This window comes from Salvelinus sp. IW2-2015, linkage group LG1 (genome assembly GCF_002910315.2).
Source record: "Salvelinus sp. IW2-2015 linkage group LG1, ASM291031v2, whole genome shotgun sequence".
In the NCBI taxonomy this organism is placed as follows: domain Eukaryota; kingdom Metazoa; phylum Chordata; class Actinopteri; order Salmoniformes; family Salmonidae; genus Salvelinus; species Salvelinus sp. IW2-2015.
The window spans coordinates 11,534,346-11,557,907 of record NC_036838.1 but is presented as its reverse complement, the minus strand read 5'-3'; the positions used below and the strand labels follow the sequence as shown (position 1 = coordinate 11,557,907).

The 23,562-nt window shown below is 43.1% G+C and overlaps 1 protein-coding gene and 1 long non-coding RNA gene across 2 annotated transcripts in view; both read right to left on the bottom strand.

The window, feature by feature from the left end:
- LOC139027903 (uncharacterized) overlaps positions 1-23,562 on the bottom strand; it is a 393,207-nt gene that overhangs the window by 157,157 nt on the left and 212,488 nt on the right. The gene's annotated exons all lie outside the window — the stretch shown is intronic.
- The window catches only part of LOC111961241 (pleckstrin homology domain-containing family G member 1-like), a 41,882-nt gene continuing 31,371 nt past the window's right edge, over positions 13,052-23,562 (bottom strand). The window contains exons 7-16 of the mRNA XM_023983362.2: positions 23,081-23,263; positions 22,878-22,973; positions 22,439-22,525; positions 19,592-19,625; positions 19,387-19,479; positions 19,200-19,258; positions 18,814-19,005; positions 18,532-18,654; positions 16,484-18,341; positions 13,052-16,318 (exon numbers count right to left, since the gene is read on the bottom strand). Coding sequence (XP_023839130.1) covers positions 15,276-16,318; positions 16,484-18,341; positions 18,532-18,654; positions 18,814-19,005; positions 19,200-19,258; positions 19,387-19,479; positions 19,592-19,625; positions 22,439-22,525; positions 22,878-22,973; positions 23,081-23,263 — 3,768 coding nt within the window. The 3' untranslated portion in view covers positions 13,052-15,275. The remainder of the gene's footprint in view (positions 16,319-16,483; positions 18,342-18,531; positions 18,655-18,813; positions 19,006-19,199; positions 19,259-19,386; positions 19,480-19,591; positions 19,626-22,438; positions 22,526-22,877; positions 22,974-23,080; positions 23,264-23,562) is intronic.

Genomic DNA, 23,562 nt, shown 5'->3' with positions numbered 1-23,562 from the left:
AGGAGAGAGATTTCGCTTTTCAAGCAACAAGTCGATTTCAAATCGGGTCTACAATCTGTAAAGAGCTATTTTTGTACCTTCGCCCTGTTTTCTGGCTTCGGTAAAAAATGTCAAGAAAGTTAAGCAGATCATATAATCAAACAACTATCATTTTCACACTAAACCAAAGAGTTTGACACAAATATATTGGATTAAAACTTCCTCTACTTCTCTGCTGTCAAATGCGGAGAAGGTTTATTCAGTATGGAACTTACGTTACAGCAGTTTAACTAAATTGCACTTACCCATGTGTTTGTTTTCAAAATTCACAACAACTGCGTTTTTGGACTCCTTTCCCAATTTACAGAAACAATGTTTTCTATTAAAATCTACCCCTACTCTTCTGCTTTTCAGCAACAAGTCGGATTTAAATCGGGTTACAATCTGTACTAGAGCTTTTTTGGTAAACCTTCGCAACTGTTTTTCTGGCTTCGGAAAAAAATGTCAGAAGTTAGCAAGATCATTCAATTCAAAACAACTTTTCACAAAACTGCCGTTTTGACCCTTTCCACATTTTACAGAAAACAATTGTTTTCATAAAATCTCCCCTCCTCTTCTGCTTTTAACGCAACAAGTCGGATTTCAAATCGGGTCTACCATTCTGTAACTAGAGCTATTTTGTACCCTTCGCTGTTTTTCTGGCTTCGGTAAAAAGATGTCAGAAGTTAGCAGCATTCATTAATTCAAACAATTTCACAAACAGACTGCCGTTTGAACCCCTTTTCCCAACATTTTTACAGAAACAATATTTTCTATTAAAAACTACCTAATCTTCTGCTTTTCAAGCAACAAGTCGGATTTCAAAATCGGGGCTAACAACTTATAATAAGAGCTATTTTGTAACCTGCGCCTGTTTTTTCTGGCTTGCGGTAAACAATGTCAGAAGGTTAGCAGATTCAGTCAAATTCAAAACACTATCCATTTTGAACACCTAAACCAGAGTTTGACAAAAAATATATTCGGATTAAAACTTCCTCTACCTTCTGCTGCTTGTCAATGCGGAGAAGGTTTTATTTCAGTAGGAACTTACGTTACGCAGTTTTTTACTAAAATGCACTACATGTGTTTTTTTAACTTTCACAAACAACTGGCCGTTTTGACCCCTTCAAACATTTTCAGAAAACAATGTTCTCTATATAAAATTACCCTACTCTTCTGCTTTTCAAGCAACAAGTCGGATTTCAAATCGGGCTCCCAATCTGGTAACTAGAGCTATTTTTTGTAACCCTTCCGTCTGTTTTCTTGGCTTCGGTAAAAAAATGTCAGAAGTTAGCAGTTCATTAATTCAAAACAACTTCATTTTGACCACTAACGCAAAGAGTTTGACAAAAGTATATTGGATTAAAACTTCCCTCACTTCTTGCTTGTCAAATGCGGAGAAGGTTTATTCAGTATGGAACTTACGTACTCAGCAGTTTACCAAATGCACTACCATGTGTTTTTTAAACTTTCACAAACAACTGCCGTTTTGACCCCTTTCCCAACATTTTACAGAAAACAATGTTTTCTATATAAAATCTACCCTACTCTTCTGCTTTTCAAGCAACAAGTCGGATTTTCAAATCGGGTTTACCAATCTGTAACTAGAGCTATTTTTGTAACCTTCGCCTGTTTTTTCTGGCTTCGGTAAAAAATGTCAGAAGTTAGCAGATTCATTCAATTCAAACAACTATCATTTTGACCACTAAAACCAAAAGTTTGCAAAAAATTATTGGATTAAAAATTCCCTCTACTTCTCTGCTTGTCAATGCCGGAGAAGGTTTATTCAGTATGAACTTACGTTACAGCAGTTTTATAAATGCACTACCATGTGTTTTTTAAACTTTCCAACACTGCCGTTTGACCCCTTTCCAACATTTTACAGAAACAATTGTTTTCTATATAAAATCTACCCCTACTCTTCTGCTTTTCAAGCAACAAGTCGGATTTCAAATCGGGTCTTACCAATCTGTAATAGAGCTATTTTTTGTAACCCTTCGCCTGTTTTCTGGCTTCGGTAAAAAATGTCAGAAGTTAGCAATTCATTCAATTCAATTCGATTCGCCCCCCGTTATCTCCCGCTAGCGAACTCCTCCCACATTCCACTGAAGAAGCAGAGCGGCGAAATTCAATTTTTTTTTTTTTTAGAAATATTTAACTTTCACACATTAACAAAGTCCAATTAACAGCTAATGAAAGATACACATCTTGTGAATCCAGCCAACATGTCGATTTTTTAAATGTTTTTACAGGGAAAACACAATATATATTTATGTTAGCTCACCAACAAATTGAAAAAGCACAGACTTTTTTTCACAGCAACGGTAGCATGCAACAAAGCCAACCTAACTAACCTAGAACAACCTAACTAACCTAGAAACAACTCCCTCAGATGACAAGTCCTATAACATGTTACACATAAATCTATGTTTTTCAAAAAAGGTGCATATTTGAGCTATGAAATCAGTTTAACATTACTGCTACCATCATAGCTACAGTCAGAAATAGCACGGGAGTAGCCAGAGTAAATACAGACACCAACGTAACTACCTAATTACACATCATAAAACATTTCAGAAAAATATATGGTGGATAGCAAATGAAAGACAAAGATCTTTGTGAATTAGCCAATATTTCCGATTTTTAATGTTTTACAGCGAAAACACCAGTATATTTATGTTAGCTCACCACCAATACAAAAGACAGACAGACATTTTTCACAGCACCGGTAGCATGCAGGTAGCATGCACAAAGCCAACCTAACTAAACCTAGAACCAACCTAACTAACCTAGAAACAACTCCCTCAGAGGACAGTCCTATACACATGTTACACAATAAATCTATGTTTTGTCAAAAAAATGTGCAATATTTGAGCTATAAATCAGTTTTACATTACTGCTACCATCATAGCTACAGTCAGAAATAGCACGGGAGTAGCCAGAGTAAATACAGACACCAACGTCAACTTACTAATTACTCAATCATAAAACATTTCAGAGAATATATGGTGGATTAGCAATGAAAGACAAGATCTTGTGAATACAGCCAATATTCCCGATTTTTTAAGTGTTTTACAGCGAAAACAAATATATCGTTATATTAGCTTACTACAAAGCTATCACACAACAGCATTGATTCAAGGCAAACGGTAGCGATAGCACAGTTCGACAGATATATGAAATAGCATCCAAATTGGGTCCTTATCTTTTGTTGATCTTCCATCAGACCGTGTTGAGCAGACACATGCATCATTTGGTGCCTGCTGAAGGTCGTTTTGCAGGCTCTGGCAGTGCACTCCTTGCCAAAGGCGGAACCGAGTAGCGGTCGTGCTGCTGGGTGTGTTGCCCTCCTACGGCTTACATCCCTGATGTATGGCCTGTCTCCTGGTAGCACCTCCATGCTCTGGACACTACGCTGACAGACACAGCATACCTTCTTGCCACAGCTCGCATTGATGCTGCCATCCTGGATGAACTGCACTACCTGAGCCCTTGTGTGGGTTGTAGACTCCGTCTCATGCTACCACTAGAGTGAAAGCACCGGCAGCATTCAAAACGTGACCAAAACATCAGCCAGGAAGCATAGGAACTGAGAAGTGGTCTGTCGGTCACACCTGCAGAATCATTCCTTTTTTGGGGGTGTCTTCTAATTGCCCTATAATTTCCACATTTTGTCTATTCCATTTGCACAACAGCATGTGAAATTTATTGTCAATCAGTGTTGCTTCCTAAGTGGACAGTTTGATTTCACAGAAGTGTGATTGACTTGGAGTTACATTGTGTTGTTTAAGTGTTCCCTTTATTTTTTTGAGCAGTGTATGTATCACTTTTTATTCAACTGCTATATGATGAAATACATTTCCCAGCATTCAAAGATACTTGTTTGTTTTTTTGGTGTCTTGCTCATGTTCGACAGGTTCCCCCACTGGTTGGCTGTGCACAGGGGCGAAAATCTGATATCAACTTTGGAGGGGACAATTACATGACATTTTCTCAAGAGCAATTCCTGAGGGGGACACCAAAAGTAGTGCTGTAACACATAGCCTACGTTGTAATATGTTAAATGTATATTGAGGAACCATAATCACTACTACTGGATAATTGATAGGTACAGTAGTTAACTGAAGGGTTGTCCCAACTTGTTCAAATGTTTAAATCATTATAATACTACTACTACTAATAATAGTTATAGCAGTGTTCCTTATCAGTCCATTATGTATGCAGGTATTTGTACTTAAAACCAGCAATACCAAGAAAGGCCAGTAGGTGGCAATGGTACTGTACACTGTTTGGGTGCAGTTTTCGTAAATACAATGAACATGGTGTGATCTCGTCTAAAATAATCTCCATTGAGAACCATCACAAAGTTGGTCTCCACTGGCCTGAGTCTACTACAATAGTTTTACAAGAACAAAAAGATACAAATAAGCACAGTTCTAAAAGCAAAATAACTACTTCAATGAATAACCCAAATAAATCAACCAAAATATCCTTCAGTCAGTGTCTCAACTCTTCAAACAGCAGCTATGGACAAGTATGTCACACAAAGTATGCAATTTTAAATAAAATAACATTAAATAAATAATTAGTAAGTGTACTGTCATGTACTAAAAACTGAAAACTACTAAACAAAAGAACAAATATCATACTATACACCAGGGGTTCTCAAACAGGGGTCCATGGACCCCTAGGGGTCCCTGGTGTAATTGAAAGGGGTCRGTGAAATAAAAAACTGTAATGAACGTATTCAGTACCACAAGGTTACCAGTAACTTTACATATAATATAGAGGGGGTGGAGGTCCACTCAAAACCTTGCCTGCCTTGCCTCAAAATATGCAGAGTTCCAGTACCCCCAAAAAGGTTGAGAACCACTGCTATACACACTACTGAACAAAAGAACTGAACATATGTTTGTGGGTTTCAATGGATCCAGATATTTTTTTTACAAGCTTATTTTCCCTCTTGAGACTGTCCAGCCTGTCTTTATGTACATTACAGACAACTACGCCGTTCAGTCTCTCTTGGCCCATGCTAGCCCGTAGCCAAGTCTGCGGAGTGCACTGAAACTCCTCTCAGCCTCACATGAAGACACTTGCACCACAAACAAAATTCTGATCAGCACCTCAACTTGGTCAAACAACCCCCGCACCTGCACTGGAAGCCTCCTGAGGACCTCTGCTGCCTCTGCACTGCTGCCTCTGCACTGCTGCAAATACAGGGGTATTTGTTGTGAAAGAGAGGGATCTGCACTGAAAGAGAATCTATGTTCAGCTCTGGGTACTGATCTAGAGACTCATCCAACTCCCCCGTGAGAAGCGCTCTTTCCAACTTTTGCAGGACGTTTAGACTGTCCTGGTCAAAACGGTCGCCAAACTGAACCTCCATACCATAACACTTAAAAACACCATAACACTTAAAAAAATTCTGCCCTATAGTGATCCACTGCTTTGCCAGCAAATCGTCTCGAGTGCGTCTCAATGGATTCAATAGTCAATCAATGTTGTTGCTTTCTCATACAGTCAAAGGTAGCTTTCGTCATTTCTCTTGCCCCTAAGAGATGACCGCACACACTCGACTGCAGCCTGCATACCAGAGACAGTCTGAGTTTTCTTCTGCAGTGAAATGTTTAGACATTCAAGCTCTCCAAGAACAGCGGAGGCAAGAGTGAGGCCCAACACAGTCTTGCCTTTGCTGTGTGCTCGAACAAGCCACTGGCAGTTGAAGCTGTCTTGGATGCAGTTTTTGCCATCTCCTCTAGGCTGCTTAGTACCCGCTCATACTGCCCTAGCACAGCTCTAATAGCWGTATTCCGCACAGTCCACCTTGTTGGACATAGGTGTTTCAGGGTGGTCAGATTTGTATCTTTGGACGTGACAATTGATTCAAACATGCTCTTAAACTTTCCTGACTGGCCATAGAGGACACCTAACTGATGGACCCAAGAAAGGGAATCAGTGGGGAGGCTGAGCAGCCAGCCTGTGTAATCAGATTTACTGTGTGCTCCACAATGTACATAGAGGMCTAATGGCTGCTGCCTCCTCACAATTGCCTGTGCACCTGTGTATTTTCCTGCCATGTTTGAGGCACCATCGTAACTCTGCCCACGTAAGCCAGACATGGGCAAATTGAGCCTCAACAAGACATCAGTTGCCACTTCCGCAATGCCCTCGCCTGTTGTCTCCGACACCCTGTACAGCCCAATAAACTCCTTGTGAGGGACAAGGTCATGGTCAACATAACACAGACAGACACTCTCCTGTTCAGCACCAGAGACATCTTGAGTACCATCAACAACTARTGAAAATTGTACAATCGGAAGAGACCTAATCTCAGCTGCAATGGCTCGAATGACTGTATTGGCCATGATGTTCAGAATTTKATTCCGTYCTTTGGGGCCTTTGTACATTGTGGTACGCTCTGTTAACCACTTCAGTAAAATGGGATCATCCTCTTCTGCCCTAAGTTTCAAAAGCTGGTATAAATTCCCACTGTCATCCGTGTGGCCTCTAAAGGCTTGTCCCTGTCTTACTACATGCCGCACCGAACTAACAATTTTCATCAAGCAATGCCTTGCGTCCTCCTTCTGTTTACCCCACGCGCTGGATAACTGGACACTGATTGGATTTAGCTGGTGTGCTGTTACAGTTACAAAGTGGCGGTGGGTTTGGCAGTTTTGATGTGCTGTGAATTTTTCAATGGCTTTTCTCCAGTTCCTAAATCCTGCACTAATGAAAGCAGCATCTTCTCTTTGGKCAAAATATGTCTGGCTTGAAAACCCTTGGCTCCAGTGAAAACACAACACTCCTTTTATTGATGGATTATAATGTAGCCAGGGGAAATCGCGAAACTATCTCTCTTGAAACGTCAACACTCTGTTGGCAAGAGTTTGCGGTTCTATAAATTGTGGGTGTGGCTGATGTAGTTTTGTGCCATCACTGAGGTAACTGGACAATGCTGTGCCACTGTCCCCTATACTGGTGCTGCTGGCAACAAGGGTGACACCTGGTCCTGCCHTGGCTGTGACATTGTTCTCTGAAGTCTCTCTCCCTGGCTCTTTCCCTTTCACCACCCTCAATGACTCACAGTCTGTCTCCTAGAAAAGAAATAAGGTGTTTGCTGTACTCGTAACTACCGGTACCCAAAACAACACAATTAATCACAACAGCAATACCATTGCCTTAAACAAATCTTAGTTCAGTCACCAGTTTAAGTTGAGAGTGGGGGTATCCATGGCATTTTCCAATTATGTCCCTATTTACAAAAAAAAATGGAGAACCTTTCATAATGTTGCCAAACAAAGACTCAACAAACTTACCTGAGATTCCCTGTCTCTGCCAGTCTGTCCCTGCATATCTGTCCCCAACTCTGCTGTCTGTGTGCCATCTGTTGCCTGCTCTGCCTAATGACATCATTGWGAAACATTTRCATTAGCATTTCACTTCTTTCTTATGAACATTTTATCAACTAGTCTTTGAGATATTAAGGCTACTAGGGTTCTTACTTTGCGTTTTTGTATACTGAAAAATACTCTGATGTCRGTCTTTTTTCTGCCATTTTTCTACCTGGCTGGCTGGCTGGCTACATTTTTTTACATTTTTTTTTGTCATTTAGCAGACGCTCTTATCCAGAGCGACTTACAGTAGAGTGCATACATTTTTATTACATTTTACATTTTTACATTTTACATTACATTTTACATACTGAGACAAGGATATCCCTACCGGCCAAACCCTCCCTAACCCGGACGACGCTATGCCAATTGTGCGTCGCCCCACGGACCTCCCGGTTGCGGCCGTCTGCGACAGAGCCTGGGCGCGAACCCAGAGACTCTGGTGGCGCAGCTAGCACTGCGATGCAGTGCCCTAGACCACTGCGCCACCCGGGAGGCTACACACACACAGTGTGTAGGTTATTTACAGTAGGAGATGGGCTTCTATCATCTTATCTTCTATCATTCTATATGTGCTTCGATCTAAAAGGGAGCTAGCAAATAGGAAACGGATTGCAGTGACAAGAGTTGACAGCTTCCAACAATAGCTGAATTTGCAAAGCTAGCGAGCACCAATTCCYTTTCTGTGGTGTTTGCTATAATCTTTGCTACCTGGTTAAATAAAGGTGAAATAAAATTTAAAATTCACTAGCGACAATTTAGCTTTTGCAACGAGACCATTAAATATATTTAAGACAATGGTAGAAGAGAGTGTAGTTCTGTTCTGTTCAGTTTGGACTTCAGTTTATCGCTAACCTTATCACAGGGACTTTGAAGCACTCCGGCTCCATGCTAATCTTTGAATAAACTGACGATAGCAAAGATTCCATCTTTGACGACGTCACATAAATGGAATAGGTACTAGCTAGCTTGATGGTTAACGTTTGCTTTAGTGTGCGTGCTAGCTCTGCAAATTCAGCTAGTGTGTGTGTGTGAACCCTGCCAACATTTAAAAAAAACATTGCTATGGCCGATTGACTAGATAAACCTCACGTCAGTTACGTGCATTGAGTGCCTTGAGTGCCTTTCACACAGTAGATACGAACCCTCTTTTACCTTGCCAGCTAAGGAACTGGCAGTGGATCAAACCATTGTGAAGAAAAGGGCGGGGGTCGCAATCTTTTGAAACTTAAAAACGCGCTATTAAGTGTCTATAATCAGCATAAGTGCTTTCATTGCGTATTATTAATATTATTGAAATTACATAGTTATGTTTACAGTGATCTATTGGGGGGGACAAATCATATTTTTCCCAGGATGGGGGGGTCGCCCCCCCCCTCGACCCCCCCTCGTCCCCCCTGGGATTTCCGCCTATGGCTGTGCATACGACACTTTGGACCACCGATGCCGCAGATCTCCAGGACAACGGAGAACCGTCAACTCCCATTGTAAAGACTGTGAGAGAAAGCTTGTTAACTTTTCCATTCGGCCAAGGTCATCACAGTGCACTTTATAGTGTTAGTGGTGATTGCTGTGCAATTGTTCTTATACAGTGAAATAAGTAGAATAATTATGAGTGTTGCATTAATTAGCTTTGTAATCATTGGGCTCCCGAGTGGCGCAGCAGTCTAAGGCACTGCATCTCAGTGCTTGAGGCATCACTACCCTGGTTTGAATCCAGGCTGTATCACATCTGTTCTTAACTGACTTGCCTGGTTAAATAAAATAAATATGTTTTTGCCTAGATCAGCAGCTCTCAACCTTTTCCATTCCGGGGAGCGTCAAATCACAGTCAAAAGCTCTTCAGGACCATCCATCCCTGAGTAGCAGAAATTCTTTACATTAGTTATTTTGCCTGTCAAATTTAGAGTCAAATTTTTGCATGAATATAACATAAAAGCCATGTTATTAAATATATTTGCATTTGAAAATACCATTAATACCATTAATACTCCCAACCACTATTATTTTTGGAACAAAAAATCTATAATAAATGTGTGGACTACCTGCATTATCCACATGGCCCGTGGACCACAGATGAAAAAACACTGGCCTAGAAGTAATGACCTTCTGTTGTATTTTCTTTTTRTGTATTATCTCACTTTGGAAGGTGTTGTAGCACTTGTTTGTAGTCTCATGCATTCATCTATACCTAAAATAAGGATAGCAAGTTGCCTGTAAGTTTTTTCATGAGTTCAGATTCAGAATCCAGCTGATGCTGGGGGGTAGACCCAATATACCCAAGACTCGACCCGCTCCAAATCAATACATTTTATTTCAATCAATCAAATGTATTTATCAAGTCCTTTTTACATCAGCCAATGTCATAAAGTTCTGTACAGAAACCAGGCCTAAAACCCCAAACAATGCAYATGTGGAATCACCGTGGCAAAGGACAACTCCCTAGAAAGACCAGAACCTAGGAAGAAACCTAGAGAAGAACCAGGCTCTGAGGGGGGGGCCAGTCCTTTTCTGGCTGTGCCGGGTGGAGATTATAACAGAACATGGCCYAGATATTCAAACGTTCAAAGATGACCAGCAGGGTCAGATAAATATAATCACAGTGGTTGTAGAGTGTGCAACAGGTCAGCACCTCAGGAGTAAATGTCAGTTGGCTTTTCATAGCCGATCATTCAGAGTTAGAGACAGCAGGTGCGGTAGAGAGAGAGTCCAAAACAGCAGATCTGGGACAAGGTAGAACGTCCAGTGAACAGTTCAAGGTTCCATAGCCGCAGGCAGAAAAGTTGAAACTGGAGCAGCAGCATAACCAGGTGGACTGGGGACAGCAAGGAGTCATCAGGCCAGGTAGTCCTGAGGCATGGTCCTAGGGCTCAGGTCCTCCGAGAGAAGAGAGAGAAAGAGAATTAGAGGGAGCATACTTAAATTCATTAAGTAAAGTCACACAGGACACCGGATAAGATGGGAGAAATACTCCAGCTACAACAGACTGATCCAAGCCCCCTGACTCAAACTATTGCAGCATAAATACTGGAGGCTGAGACAGGAGGGGTCGGGAGACACTGTGGCCCTGTCTGTCAATACCCCCGGACAGGGCCAAACAGGCAGAATATAACCCCACCCACTTTGCTAAAGCACAGCCCCCACACCACTAGAGGGATATCTTCAACCACCAACCTACTACCCTGAGACAAGACCGGGTATAGCCGACAAAGACCTCCCCCACGTCCTGAACCCGAAGGGGGCGCCAACCCGGACAGGAAGATTACGTCAGTGACTCAACCCACTCAAGTGACGCACCCCTCCTAGGGACGGCATGGAAGAACAACAGTAAGCAAGTGACTCAGCCCCCGTAATAGGGTTAGAGGCAGAGAATCCCAGTGGCGACAGAGGAGCCGGCCAGGCAGAGACAGCAAGGGCAGTTCGTTGCTCCAGTGCCTTTCCATTCACCTTCACACCCCTGGGCCAGACTACACTCAATCATAGGACCTACTGAAGGGATGAGTCTTCAATAAAGACTTAAAGGTTGAGACAGAGTCTGTGTCTCTCACATGAATAGGCAGACAATTCCATAAAAATGGAGCTCTATAGGAGAAAGCCCTGCCTCCAGCTGTTTGATTAGAAATTCTACCGACAGTAAGGATACCTGTGACTTGTGACCGTAGCGTACGTGTAGGTATGTACGGCAGGACCAAATCGGAAAGATAGGTAGGAGCAAGCCCATGTAATGCTTTGTAGGTTAGCAGTAAAACCTTGAAATCAGCCCTAGCCTTAACAGGAAGCCAATGTAGAGAGGCTAGCACTGGAGTAATATGATCACATTTTTTGGTTCTAGTCAAGATTCTAGCAGCCGTGTTTAGCACTAACTGAAGTTTATTTAGTGCTTTAACCGGGTAGCCGGAAAGTAGAGCATTGCAGTAGTCTAATCTAGAAGTGACAAAAGCATGGATACATTTTTCTGCATCATTTTTGGACAGAAAGATTCTGATTTTTGCAATGTTACGTAGATGGAAAAAAGCTGTCCTTGAAATATTCTTGATATGTTTGTCAAAAGAGAGATCAGGGTCCAGAGTAATGCCGAGATCCTTCACAGTTTTATTTGAGATGACTGTACTACCATCAAGATTCATTTTCAGATCCAACAGAAGATCTCTTTGTTTCTTGGGACTTAGAACTAGCATCTCTGTTTTGTCCAAGTTTAAAAGTAAAACATTTGCCGCCATCCACTTCCTTATGTCTGAAACACAGGCTTCCAGGGCAATTTTGGGGTTTCACCATGTTTCATCGAAATGTACAGCTGTGTATCATCCGCAGTGAAAGTAGTGAAAGTTAACATTATGTTTCCGAATGACATCACCAAGAAGTAAAATATATAGTGAAAACAATAGTGGTCCTAAAACGGAACCTTGAGGAACACCGACATTTACAGTTGATTTGTCAAAAGACAAACCATCCACAGAGACAAACTGATATCTTTCTGACACATAAGATCTAAACCATGCCAGAACTTGTCCGTGTAGACCAATTTGGGTTTCTAATCTCTCCAAAAGAATGTGGTTGTCGATGGTATCAAAGCAGCACTAGGAGCACGAGGACAGATGCAGAGCCTTGCTCTGACGCCATTAAAAGGTAATTTACCACATTCACGAGTGCAATCTCAGTGCTATGATGGGGTCTAAAACCAGACTGAAGCGTTTCGTATACATTGTTTGTCTTCAGGAAGGCAGTGAGTTGCTGCGCAAACAGCTTTTTAAAAATGTTTTGAGAGTAATGGGAGATTTGATACAGGCTGATAGTTTTTTATATTTTCTGAGTCAAGGTTTGGCTTTTTCAAGAGAGGCTTTATTACTGCCACTTTTAGTGAGTTTGTTACACGTTCAGTGTATAGGGAGCCYTTTATTATATTCAACATAGGAGGGCCAAGCGCAGGAAGCAGCTCTTTCAGTAGTTTAGTTGGAACAGGGTCCAGTATGCAGCTTGAAGGTTTAGAGGCCATGACAATTTTCATCAGTGTGTCAAGAAATATAGTATTAAAACACTTGAGTGTCTCCCTTGATCCTAGGTCCTGGCAGTGTTGTGCACACTCAGGACAACTGAGCTTTGGAGAAATACGCATATCGGGTTCGGATCTGAAATTCTAACTTATCCCTTAGGTCTGTGTCGGAGTTGGGTCTTGTTTGATTGACATCAGATTTCAGGTCTATGGAACTTCAGCTGGTAGAACCGAGTGGACCCAAATGGACCCGACCATGGCTAATAAGGTGAATTTATTGACTTATAGAAGGCCTAGCCAACAGATAGACCCATTTGTTAACCAGAAGAGCAACTTGGCTAATACATTATTTTGTCACTCATGTCCAATTGGGTTTGGTCTAGAACCGGACCTGTTTGGGTACGAGTTGGGTCTAGGTCAAGTTGTCCTCGGGTCCATTCAGGTTCAGGTCCGGATCCCCATAAAAAATAATAATAATTGGGTCCATTCGGGTAAGGTCTGATTGGTCTTGAGTCTGTTCAGGGCCGGGTCAAACCTCTTCTCTGAATAGCTTTCATGCATTCTTGTGTATGAATTTATCCATCATGTTTTTCAGTCATGMGTAGCTTACAAGTGTCAGTGTTTAACAAAAACATTACTAACTCCTCCCAAAAAATTTTAAGTATGTATTTTCTTTATTGTCTCAGATACATTTATTTTCTTGAGGAATGGTAACTAGGCAGTTAAACAAATTACAGTACACTTAACTTAAACACTAAAGCATTATATTGCATACAATAATAACTTTCCTAAAATGTACATCTTTACAAAGTGTTCACAAATCAAATGTTACAAAAAGAAAGAAAAAGTGCAAGAGTAAATTCAATTTCAATTTTGTTTGACAATACCTACCAGTGAAACACAAGAAACAAAATGTACCATGAACAAAAAAATCATACTTCATATTTTTAAGTTGTTTTGGATACATTAATGTTGCTATGGTATTGTGCATTCCAACTTTTCATTTATTATTTTGATAAGAAAATATAATCAAACAGTGTATAAAGTAAAACTAAACATTTTTGTAACGTTCACAGTAAACAAATTAACCAAATTGTATCCAAAGTGTCTCAGAATTCATCAAGAAGGCAAAGTTTTAATAAATACATTTTATTCTAATTTACAAACTTTGGTCAATAATATTCTAATTCAACAGCAATGTGTGGGGTCAAGAATAGGGATTTTTTTTGTAGATAAATGAGATATTGTAAGTGGGACACATTGATGAGTTCAAACATGTATCCTCACTACTGAAACTGTGAAGTGATGTCTAGGTCAAACACACCCCACTCTGTCCTCCATGGTCCCTCCTAAAAACAATGTTTTTTTTTACTAATAAGATAAAATAATATTTTAGGTTCTTGGGATGCATTATGCCACTTAACCTACATAGTGTACGCAAAGGACTAATATATAATTAATACAATTTTCAGACACACAGATTCAAAATAGATAGATAACTCCTATCGCTGTTTATTGAAAATCTTTGAAATATCAACATACCTTTCTCTTTATTTTAAGATTATTCTGTTTAAAGCATGATCCCGTGGTTATGACAAAGCAGGTTGAGAAAACCGAATCATTATAGGAATACTGGTATAGGCTATCTGCTGCTTGACGTCACCATAGTCCAAAGTAAAATATAGGTCAACTCATCTTAATGAACAGTATGTGTGGAGGCTCCAAGCTTAAAAAGGCATCTGGATCCTATTTAAAAAAATACATATATTATTGCTGATAAACTGTCCATACCTAGCCTGTAATCCTGAGCTAATTGCTAATTCATTAAGCTGCTTGTTCAGATTGTTAAATTGGTTTATACTGTATTGTACACAGTTAAAACACTATCACTGACGTTTTGTCATATAGAATCATCCCTTTGATAACGGGTAAGCTCAGCTATAGGAAGTTAAATAAACAAAACAACGTTTTAAAAGGAAGAGATTTTCCGATACTCAAAGGTTGAAACCTTGATAAGGGGGTTGTTTACTAGAATGAACTGGTGTTTAAAACAGCGTATTACAGCAACATAACCCCAATTCAGCCAGTGCCATTTCCTCATCAAGAGATGCTAGCAGTCTACAGCAGGCTAKCAAATTACATTTTTGGGATGTCAGGGGGAAAGGGTTAGAATTAATGGATCTGTACAGTATATGGCATCATCATTTCCAACATCTATAGAATATAACCTGTATGCTTCCCTTTGAACCTTAAGCCCATGCACTCTGAGCCCCTTACCACACCCTGTTGGACTCAGCAATATCATCTACAGTTTGCTAGAATGATAACTTTCATAGTTCTTTTTCAACTTATCTAAAATAAATATGAATGTCAATCTACTTGACATGGAAGACTGTAAGGAAGTGCTGTGGTGGTGGAGTGCCTCTGCAGTACTAGTATGTTCCTGTACTGTATTTTGCCATGACTACTCAGATGCAGTATTTGGCATGTTGTTTTGTGACATGTTGAACTTTGACCATGTGACTTTGGTGAAGCTGCAGTATTGCACGTTGTATGTGAAATATAACTGTGAGGCTAAGATATATATATCTATGTTCATGTTGTCCTGAAGACACTGACAAAGCTATAGACCTTTGTTGTGTGTAGTGTGTAATATGTGTGTACATTAGTGTGCTGAATTTAGCATTTAGTGTGTCATTCCTTGTCATAATAACTCTAGACGTGTTGTGTGTAGAAGGAAATCATGTCCTTTGTTGTCTTTTGTGTATACTGKGAGTTATTTGTTGTCATGATGAGAATGGCAAAGCTACAGACCTGCTTGTGCTACATGCACTAGTGTGTTTATATGGTGGTGTGTTAAGGGTGGTCAAGGCGACTCAAGCGAAGCTACTGGAGCTGAGGCATTGGAACTTCTCTCTGAGTGATTGGATGATGTTGGACTGGTTCTGCTGTGTCTGCTGCTCCACCCGCAGGTACTCCTGCAGACGCTCCCGGTCCATCAGCCCACAGGAGGACCTTACCGGAGTGCAGGGCAGACTCTGGATTTGGCTCTGGGCTGGTCCCTTGGAGCTACCACCACCACCCCCACCACCACCACCGGTGATACACTGCCTGGAGCAGTCCTGATCCCGCTCGCTCTCGTTCTCAGAGTGGATCTCTACATAATCGTCGTCGTCATCGTCGCCATTGTCTTTGAAGTTGGCCATGTAGTTCTGGGTGGCTGTGAGCATGCTCAGTGCAGAGGTGTGGTTCAGGACCACCACCTGCTGACTGTCCTGGAGGGTGAGGTCAGAGTGACCATGACCGAAACTGGACTGCTCCGGGAGGCTGCTCTGCCGACTGGCCCGGACCAGACTGCTGGGGCCATGGAGTCTCTCTAAGGATCTCTGGACTGTAGTCGGACCACGGTTGGACCCGACACGGTCATTCTCCTTCTRCTGTAGGTCACCCAGTGAGCAGATAGACTGGCAGCGGCTGTAAGGAGGTGGTTTAGAGGAGGAGGAGGAGGAAGATGAGGGGGAGTTAAAGGAGGTCTGTCGTTTAATATAACTGTACACATGCTCCTCCTTCTCGCTGGGGGCGGAGACACAAGAACTCCATCGCTGGGTGGGTGAGGTCTCCGGAGAGGGAGGTAGGGTCTTTAGGGTTGGGACGGAGCAGGCAGGGGTGAGCTTGCTCTGGGGGGTGGAGGACAGCATCTCTGACACAAAGCTGGTCAGCTCCCCGTTGCTGTAGGTTGAGTGGAGCCAGTCGTCTTCCAGCCCCAAGGAGGAGCAGGTCTCAGGCAGGGATTGGGAAGAGGGTAGCGCTGGGTGGGAATAGTGCGAGCCAGAAGGGCCCAGGCTGCTGGAGCCCTGATCTGGAGGGTCTTTAAACATCACCTGGTCATACAGCTGGGAGTACTCGGCTATCCGCGCGCCTGAGACAGAGAGAAAGAGAGAGAGAGAAGGAGATGGAGAATGAGAGGGAGAAGGAGACAAAGAGGAAGAAGGGGACAATGAGTGACATAAAAAAAGAATACACTAGTTAGCTGTACACATCATGACTGTAAGGTATAAGCAACTACTGATTTTGTTTATGTTACCTATGGCAGCACCGCCTTGCTTCTTCTCCTCCAAAATGGCTGCCAGGTCATTCTGCTTCTTTTCCAGGTCTTTCTGCTGCTTCTTCTCCTCCCTGTTGCGTCCCCCTGACATGTCGCCGGGGTCCATGCTCTTCATGCGGAGCAGCTGGTTGGCCTTCTTGATCTTCTGGCTGTACTGGCGAGCCATCAGGAACACACGGTTCTTGGTCTTGTCCATGAGCTCCTGGGAGAAGCTGTCCACTGAGTCACCCAGAAGGAGAGAGGAGGAAGCCAAGGGGTAGTCCAAACCCAGCTCCCCAGGGAACAGGCTGTGGAAGTCCCTGATGGAGGGTTCCCTCTGGCTGGGGTGCTGTTGGGGCAGCTCCCTCAGCTCATCATCATCCTCCAGATGGAAGCTCCCAGTCCTGAGGCGGGCCAGTTTGTTACGGATGCTCTTGACTGTCCCGGGAGGGGCAGGGTCCGGAATGGCCGGCAGGGGGAGGGARGGGGGAGTGAGGGCAGAGTGAGAGGGGTAATGGTCCTCGTCTTCAAAGGTACCCTCTCTGAGCAGCTCTGGGATGTTGAGGATGGGGATGGTGAATTGGTGAGGTGGGGTCACAGTGGGAGGGTTGGGATGGCGGGCTAGGGGGCTCTTGGTAGGGGGGCTGCATGTTTGTGGTCTGGCTATATGTGGGTTGTTCTTTTTGGTGCTGCTCTTGACAGATGAGGTCTTGGTGGCCTCGCTGGTGCTCATGGGAAATGCGGCGGGAAGGCGTTCCACTTTCTTCTCGTTCTTCTTGATGTAGTTTTCCAAATCGTTCCAGATCTCGTCCACCTGCTCCGACATCCGGTCGCCGGTGCTGGAATGTTGGGAGAATGTTTTCGAGGCAGATGAGGAGGAGTAGTCCGGTTCAGAGTTGCCGTGGACGGGATGAGAGTTATCCTCCATCCCTTCGTCCTCCCCAAAATGGAGGCTTTCCTCATACACGAAGCCCCCAAGTCTCTCACAGCCCATCAGGTCAGTCTCAGAGGCAGACTGCAACAGACTGTCCCTCTCCTGTGCCTTTCTGTTCCCGTCCCTGTCACCCTTCGCTGGGGGCTCCCTGAAGCAGATAGTGTCATATATGTTCTCCTCCACGATCTTCAGCTCCTGGGCAATGGAGGAGTGGTTATTGCTGTCTGGCTCGATAAGAGTCTCTGTAATACCCCCTGTCAKCCCGGTGTTTAGGGCCCCAGGGCCTTGTGTGTCTCTAAGGCCCTCTCGCTGGACCCCCCGACCCTCCTGCTCCCTCTTGATCAGCCCCATGCTCTTCAGGTCCTCGTAGCTGATGTTGTCATAAACATTTTCAATGTCATCTATCGTCAGGTGCTCGGCTGACGACGAACCCGAGATGTKATTGCTGGAGGATTCGGTGTGGATCATCTCTTGCTGGTTGTCATCCTGATCAGGGGGGCTCTGTCGGGAGCCAGTCTGTTTCTCCCCCACGCTGCTTGCTCTCCGCAGCACTCTGCTGTCCCCGGTGGACATGGGGTCGATCTGCACTATGGGCACCTGCTCCACATGCCAGCTGCAGGGTCGTCCCTGGGTCCTGCTGGGAGATGACGTGACCTTTGACCTAACAGGAGGTGGTTCTGGTTCTGGCTCGCCGGGCTCGGTGGGGACAAACATCTGGTAGATGTCCTCGTCCTCCTCATCGGGGTTCATGGTGCGCTGGCGGGTGGGGAACATGGCTCTGCGGACGCGGTGATCCGCCCAGATGTTCCCCACCGTCTGGGGGTCACCGTCTGGGACCAGCATGGAGGGGACGTGGGGTTCCGGAGGTTCATCTGTCACACAGGGCGCCCTGAGGAGAGGAGGGTGGTGACGTTCCTTAGCCCTCTGGATAGAAGGAGATTAAATTATTTTGTAAATCTGCAAATGTAGATGGACTAGCTTGCTCTGCTAACCAACGAGTGTGGTGAAAGTCTATTTCTGAGATCAAACACAGAACTTTATTAAATTACAGTTACAAGTGCAGTACACAATTATTCCTACTAGTCATTCTCATCACAGTGTTAAGGTCAGTCACCTGTAGGTCTGAGGCGCTCATGTTGAAGGTCTTCCATTGGTTGATGCTGCTGTCTATAGACGCCTGTTGGATCAACCTCTCCCTGCTAGACTGTCCTGGGACTCGCAGCCTCTTTTCCCCACCCTGCAACACATGGTTAGAAAATCATGTAATGAGCATACCTTTACCTATCTAATTCCTTTATACCTGCAAAGGGGCTAGGGATGGAAATCAAATCAAGCAAATCTGATAAGAGGTTAAATTGTCAAACTGGTGTATTGTGGGTACGTAGGAGAGACTCACCAGGCTGCTGTCATCCTCATCATCGGCGTCCTGCTGATGTGGCTCCTCCCCATTCTCTCTGTCGCTATGGTCAAAATGGTCACCTGGGTTCAGGGACTTCTGTGACTGGTTGACCAGGCTGCGGCTGTGGCCAATAGTGCCCAGAGCCAGCTGGGACACGGGGGAGAGCAGGGTGGCACCCAGACTTGTCCGCTACAGAGAGAGAGTGATAAGGCAGGGAGTGTTAAATGTGTCCTTGAGTGAGAGTTAGGTGAGTGGTATAGGAACCATTGCAAATAACACCTCAAACTAGCTGAAACCATTAGTCTATTATGGAGATATAACACTGTTTCTAACTGTAGCATTGTGTCACCATTCATATACGTAAATGACTGGGTTAAGCTCACCTTTGAGACATCTTCCTTGGCACCATGTTTAGCGTTCTTCAGTAACTTGGACAGCGGCTCTGAGGAGAGACAGATTGGACAGGACATGTCAGTCATAGAGGCAGAGAAACAGGCCCAGTCTACTGGCATCAGCACCAAATAATTTACAGCGCCTTCTTCCTGTCCCTGTACTTCCTGTGTTCCTTACCTGACTTCCTGCGGACCCGTCGAGGGGAGGGGCCCTCCTTGGTGTGGGGGCTCCTCTTGTTCCTGTCGGGACTGTATTGGAACCCTGGGTGGTCTGGAGAGGACAGGGGAGAGGGAATGTTACAGACACTCAAATAAACACCCATGAACGTAATGATCTTATAATAGTCACAAGAGGCTACAATCAATATCAAATGGATACTTACGCATAGCATCCATCTCCAAAATGGCCTGCTTGGCCTGAAAATCAAGAGAATAAAACTAAAACAAACAACAACCATTAAGGCAGATTTCCACAACTGGAGGCACACGGGTAGTTTTATTTGGATACCCAAGTTTTCTGAGCAAAAATTCATATTTTTATGAAAAATATAAAATCATTGATGGATATAAAAAACTAAAAACACCAGGAAATCCGCTCCAAAAGATTTTTTATTTGGAAATCTATTCCTAAGTATTCCCACGCATAATAAACAGACGCATGTGATCATATATCAATTATATCTGTTAGGGCTTCTTGCGATCAATTTGCAGTCTACAAATGATTTGTAATTATGTTCCGGCACCATAATCATCCGCTCAAGAAAAAAATTATTCAGCAGCTGCATCTAGTTGATGATCCCTACATTAAAGGGAAATTTCAAAAATGTTCTACTTCATATTCATCATCTCAAGCAACACCCCAACATCAACATATGTGAAAATGGTGCATTTCTATGTTTTCTAGTAAAAAAGAAAGATGATAAGTGTTTCCAATGACATCAACCAATTAGTAGGCAATTAGTAGGCAATGCCAACTCATAACTTGTTAAAATCACACAATGCACACCGATAATGTCATTGGAAACAATTATCCTCCTGTATCTTTTTTACTACAAACCTTACAGTACCAGTCAAACTTGAAACACCCATTCATTCAAGGGTTTTTATTTGACTATTTTCTACATTGTAGAACAATAGTGAAGACATKAAAAATATGAAATAACACATATGGAATCATGTACTAACCAAAAAAGTGTTAAACAAACAAAAAATATATATATTTGAGATTATTCAAAGTAGCCACCCTTTGCCTTGATGACAGCTTTGCACATTCTTGGCATTTTCTCAACGAGCTTCATGAGGTAGTCACCTGGAATTAATTTCAATTAACAGGTGTGCATTGTTAAACGTTGTGCAATTTCTTTCCTTCTTAATGCATTTGAGCCAACCGGTTGTGACAAGGTTTACAGAAGACAGCCCTATTTGGTAAATGACCAAGTCCATATTATGGCAAGAACAGCTCAAATAAGTAAAGAGAAATGACAGTCCATCAGTCCTTTAAGACATGAAGGTCAGTCAATGAGGAAAATGTCAAGAACTTTGAAAGTTTCTTCAAGTGCAGTTACAAAAACCATCCAGCGCTATGATGAAACTGGCTCTCATGAGGACCGCCACAGGAAAGGAAGACCCAGACTGCTGCAGAGGAAAAGTTCATTAGAGTTAACTGCACCTCAGATTGCAACCCAAATAAATGCTTCACTGAGTTCAAGTAACAGACACATCTCAACATCAACTGTTCAGAGGAGACTACGTGAATCAGGCCTTCATGGTTGAATTGCTGCAAAGAAACCACTACTGAAGGACACCAATAATAAGAAGAGACTTGTTTGGGCCATTAAACATGATCTCCGCATGTGTSGATCCCGCCGTGAAGCATGGCGGAGGAGGTGTGATGGTATGGGGGTGCTTTGCTGATGACACTTGGGGATTTATTCCGAATTCAAGTCACACTTAACCAGCATGGCTACCACAGAATGCTGCAGCGATACGCCATCCCATCTGGTTTGCGCTTAGTGAGACTATCATTGTTTTTCAACAGGACAATGACCCAAAACACCTCCAGGCTGTGTAAGGGCTATATGACCAATAAGGACAGTGATGGTGTGCTGCATCAGATGACCTGGCCTCCACAATCACCCGACCTCAACCCAATTAAGATGGTTTGGGATGAGTTGGACCACAGAGTTAGGGAAAAGCAGCCAGCAAGTGCTCAGCATATGTGGGAAGTCCTTCAAGACTGTTAGAGAAGCAGTCCAGGTTAAGCTGGTTGAGAGAATGCCAAGCGTGTACAAAGCTGTCATTTAGGCAAAGGGTGGCTACTTTGAAGAATCTCAAATATAAAATATATTTAGATTTTTTAAAACACTTTTTTGTTTACTACATGATTCCATATGCGTTATTTAATAGTTTTGATGTCTTCACTATTATTGTACAATAAAGAAAATAGTACAAATAAAGAAAAACCCTTGAGTAGGTGTGTCCAAACTTTTGACTGGTACTGTATAGTCATTCAATTTTCACATATTTTGATGTTGGGGTGGTGCTGGAGATGATGAATATAAAGTTGAATATTTTTTAAATGTTCCTTTATTAAAGTGAGCTCTATATTACAGASWTCYMTAKTACWWMATTCKATATGWYRTATTTAATAGTTTTGATGTCTTCACTATTATTTTACAATAAAGAAAATAGTACAAATAAAGAAAAACCCTTGAGTAGGTGTGTCCAAACTTTTGACTGGTACTGTATAGTCATTCAATTTTCACATATTTTGATGTTGGGGTGGTGCTGGAGATGATGAATATAAAGTTGAATATTTTTTAAATGTTCCTTTATTAAAGTGAGCTCTATATTACAGAGTTCGGTAATCCTATACTTGAGGTTGATATATGGGGCTTCCAGACACCAGATGGCGCCAGACAGTAGTCTTCACCAAACAGAACAGGACTACTTTACAATATCAAGTTTAACAAGAGATCCCTTTATTGTAATTACAATGAACACTCTCAACAATTTCCTCCGGACAAAAGCATAATTTTCCATTTGCACCGGAGCCAAGACTGAAGGAAGAGAGTGGAGAGCGATAGCGAGAGAGGAGGAGGAAAGGAAGTAAGCGAGAGAGGGGGGATTGAGAAAGAGAGAGAGAGAAAGAGAGACCATTCCACTCCCTCCCACTCAGTGTTGTGTTTATGTCGTAAGTGAGCACACACATTGCTTGCTCCGTGTCTCACCTTGGCTGGAATTTTAGCCGGGTGGTTTTCAAGTATGAGTCTCTTCAGATGCAGGATCCACATGCGTTTGTCCTGCTGGGATTTGGCCTGGGGGCGGAAGACAACACAACAGAGAGGAGAGAAGAAGAAAGACAGATTAAGGGAGAGACTTTAAACGGTGTATAAGACGATTATCACAAACCCATAACAACAGTGGATTCTGACCTTCTACTTCTCTATGTGTTTGTTACGTAAAACAGATTATGGAATTGTTTGAAGTGAGTACCCAAACACTCACGTTGAGAAATGACAAACCCTTCTTATCCACCCTAAAGAATTGAACAAGTCTGGAGTGGTGGGCTTGGCAGGGCACAAGTGATATAGTACAATTTACTTGTACTCTATGCTGTACAATCGCCTGTGGAATATGCTCTAGTAGTGGGGTGGAGTTTTGCGTTACCTGTACGGTGTGCTGTAGTTTGGGGTTCTTGTAGTGGAACACACTGAAGCTGAGTGGCTCTTTCGGAATGACTTCCACCAACATCAGGTTGCAACACTATAATGACATAGAGACATGGCTAGTATGATGGATGTCTTTCTATTATGGTACACCTTTTGGGAGATAGTTTTGGGAGATATTTTAGGGTTAGTGTCGTCACTAACCAGGATGTGGGCCTTGTAGGTGTAGGCCTCCTCACGTTTCTTGGTGACCAGCAGCAGTTTGTCGAACAGGAAGAGCGTGCGCTCATTCTTGGCTCGTTGCAGACGGAACGTCCCCTCCAGAACCAGCTCCCCGTAGCCAATCAGATCAGGCCCCTTCCAGTTGGTCAGCAGACTCTGGATTTCCTGAGAGAGGGAGGGAGATATAGGGTGGAGGAGGAGGAGAGGGGTTAGAGTGAATGAAAAGGAGAGGGACAGGGATAGAGAGGGTGGAGAAGAAGAGGGGTTAGAGTGAATGAAAGAGAGAGGGACAGGGATAGAGAGGGAGGAGGAGGCGAGGGGGAGAGTGAGTAAGAGAGGGATAGAGAGAGCGGAATAGGATCAGAGAAAGGTAAGTGAAATAAGTGAGAAAACAAGAAAGGACAGAAGAGAAGGAGGAGAGAAGAGCCAAACGAGAGAAGAGAGGAAGGAGAGGAGCGAGAGAA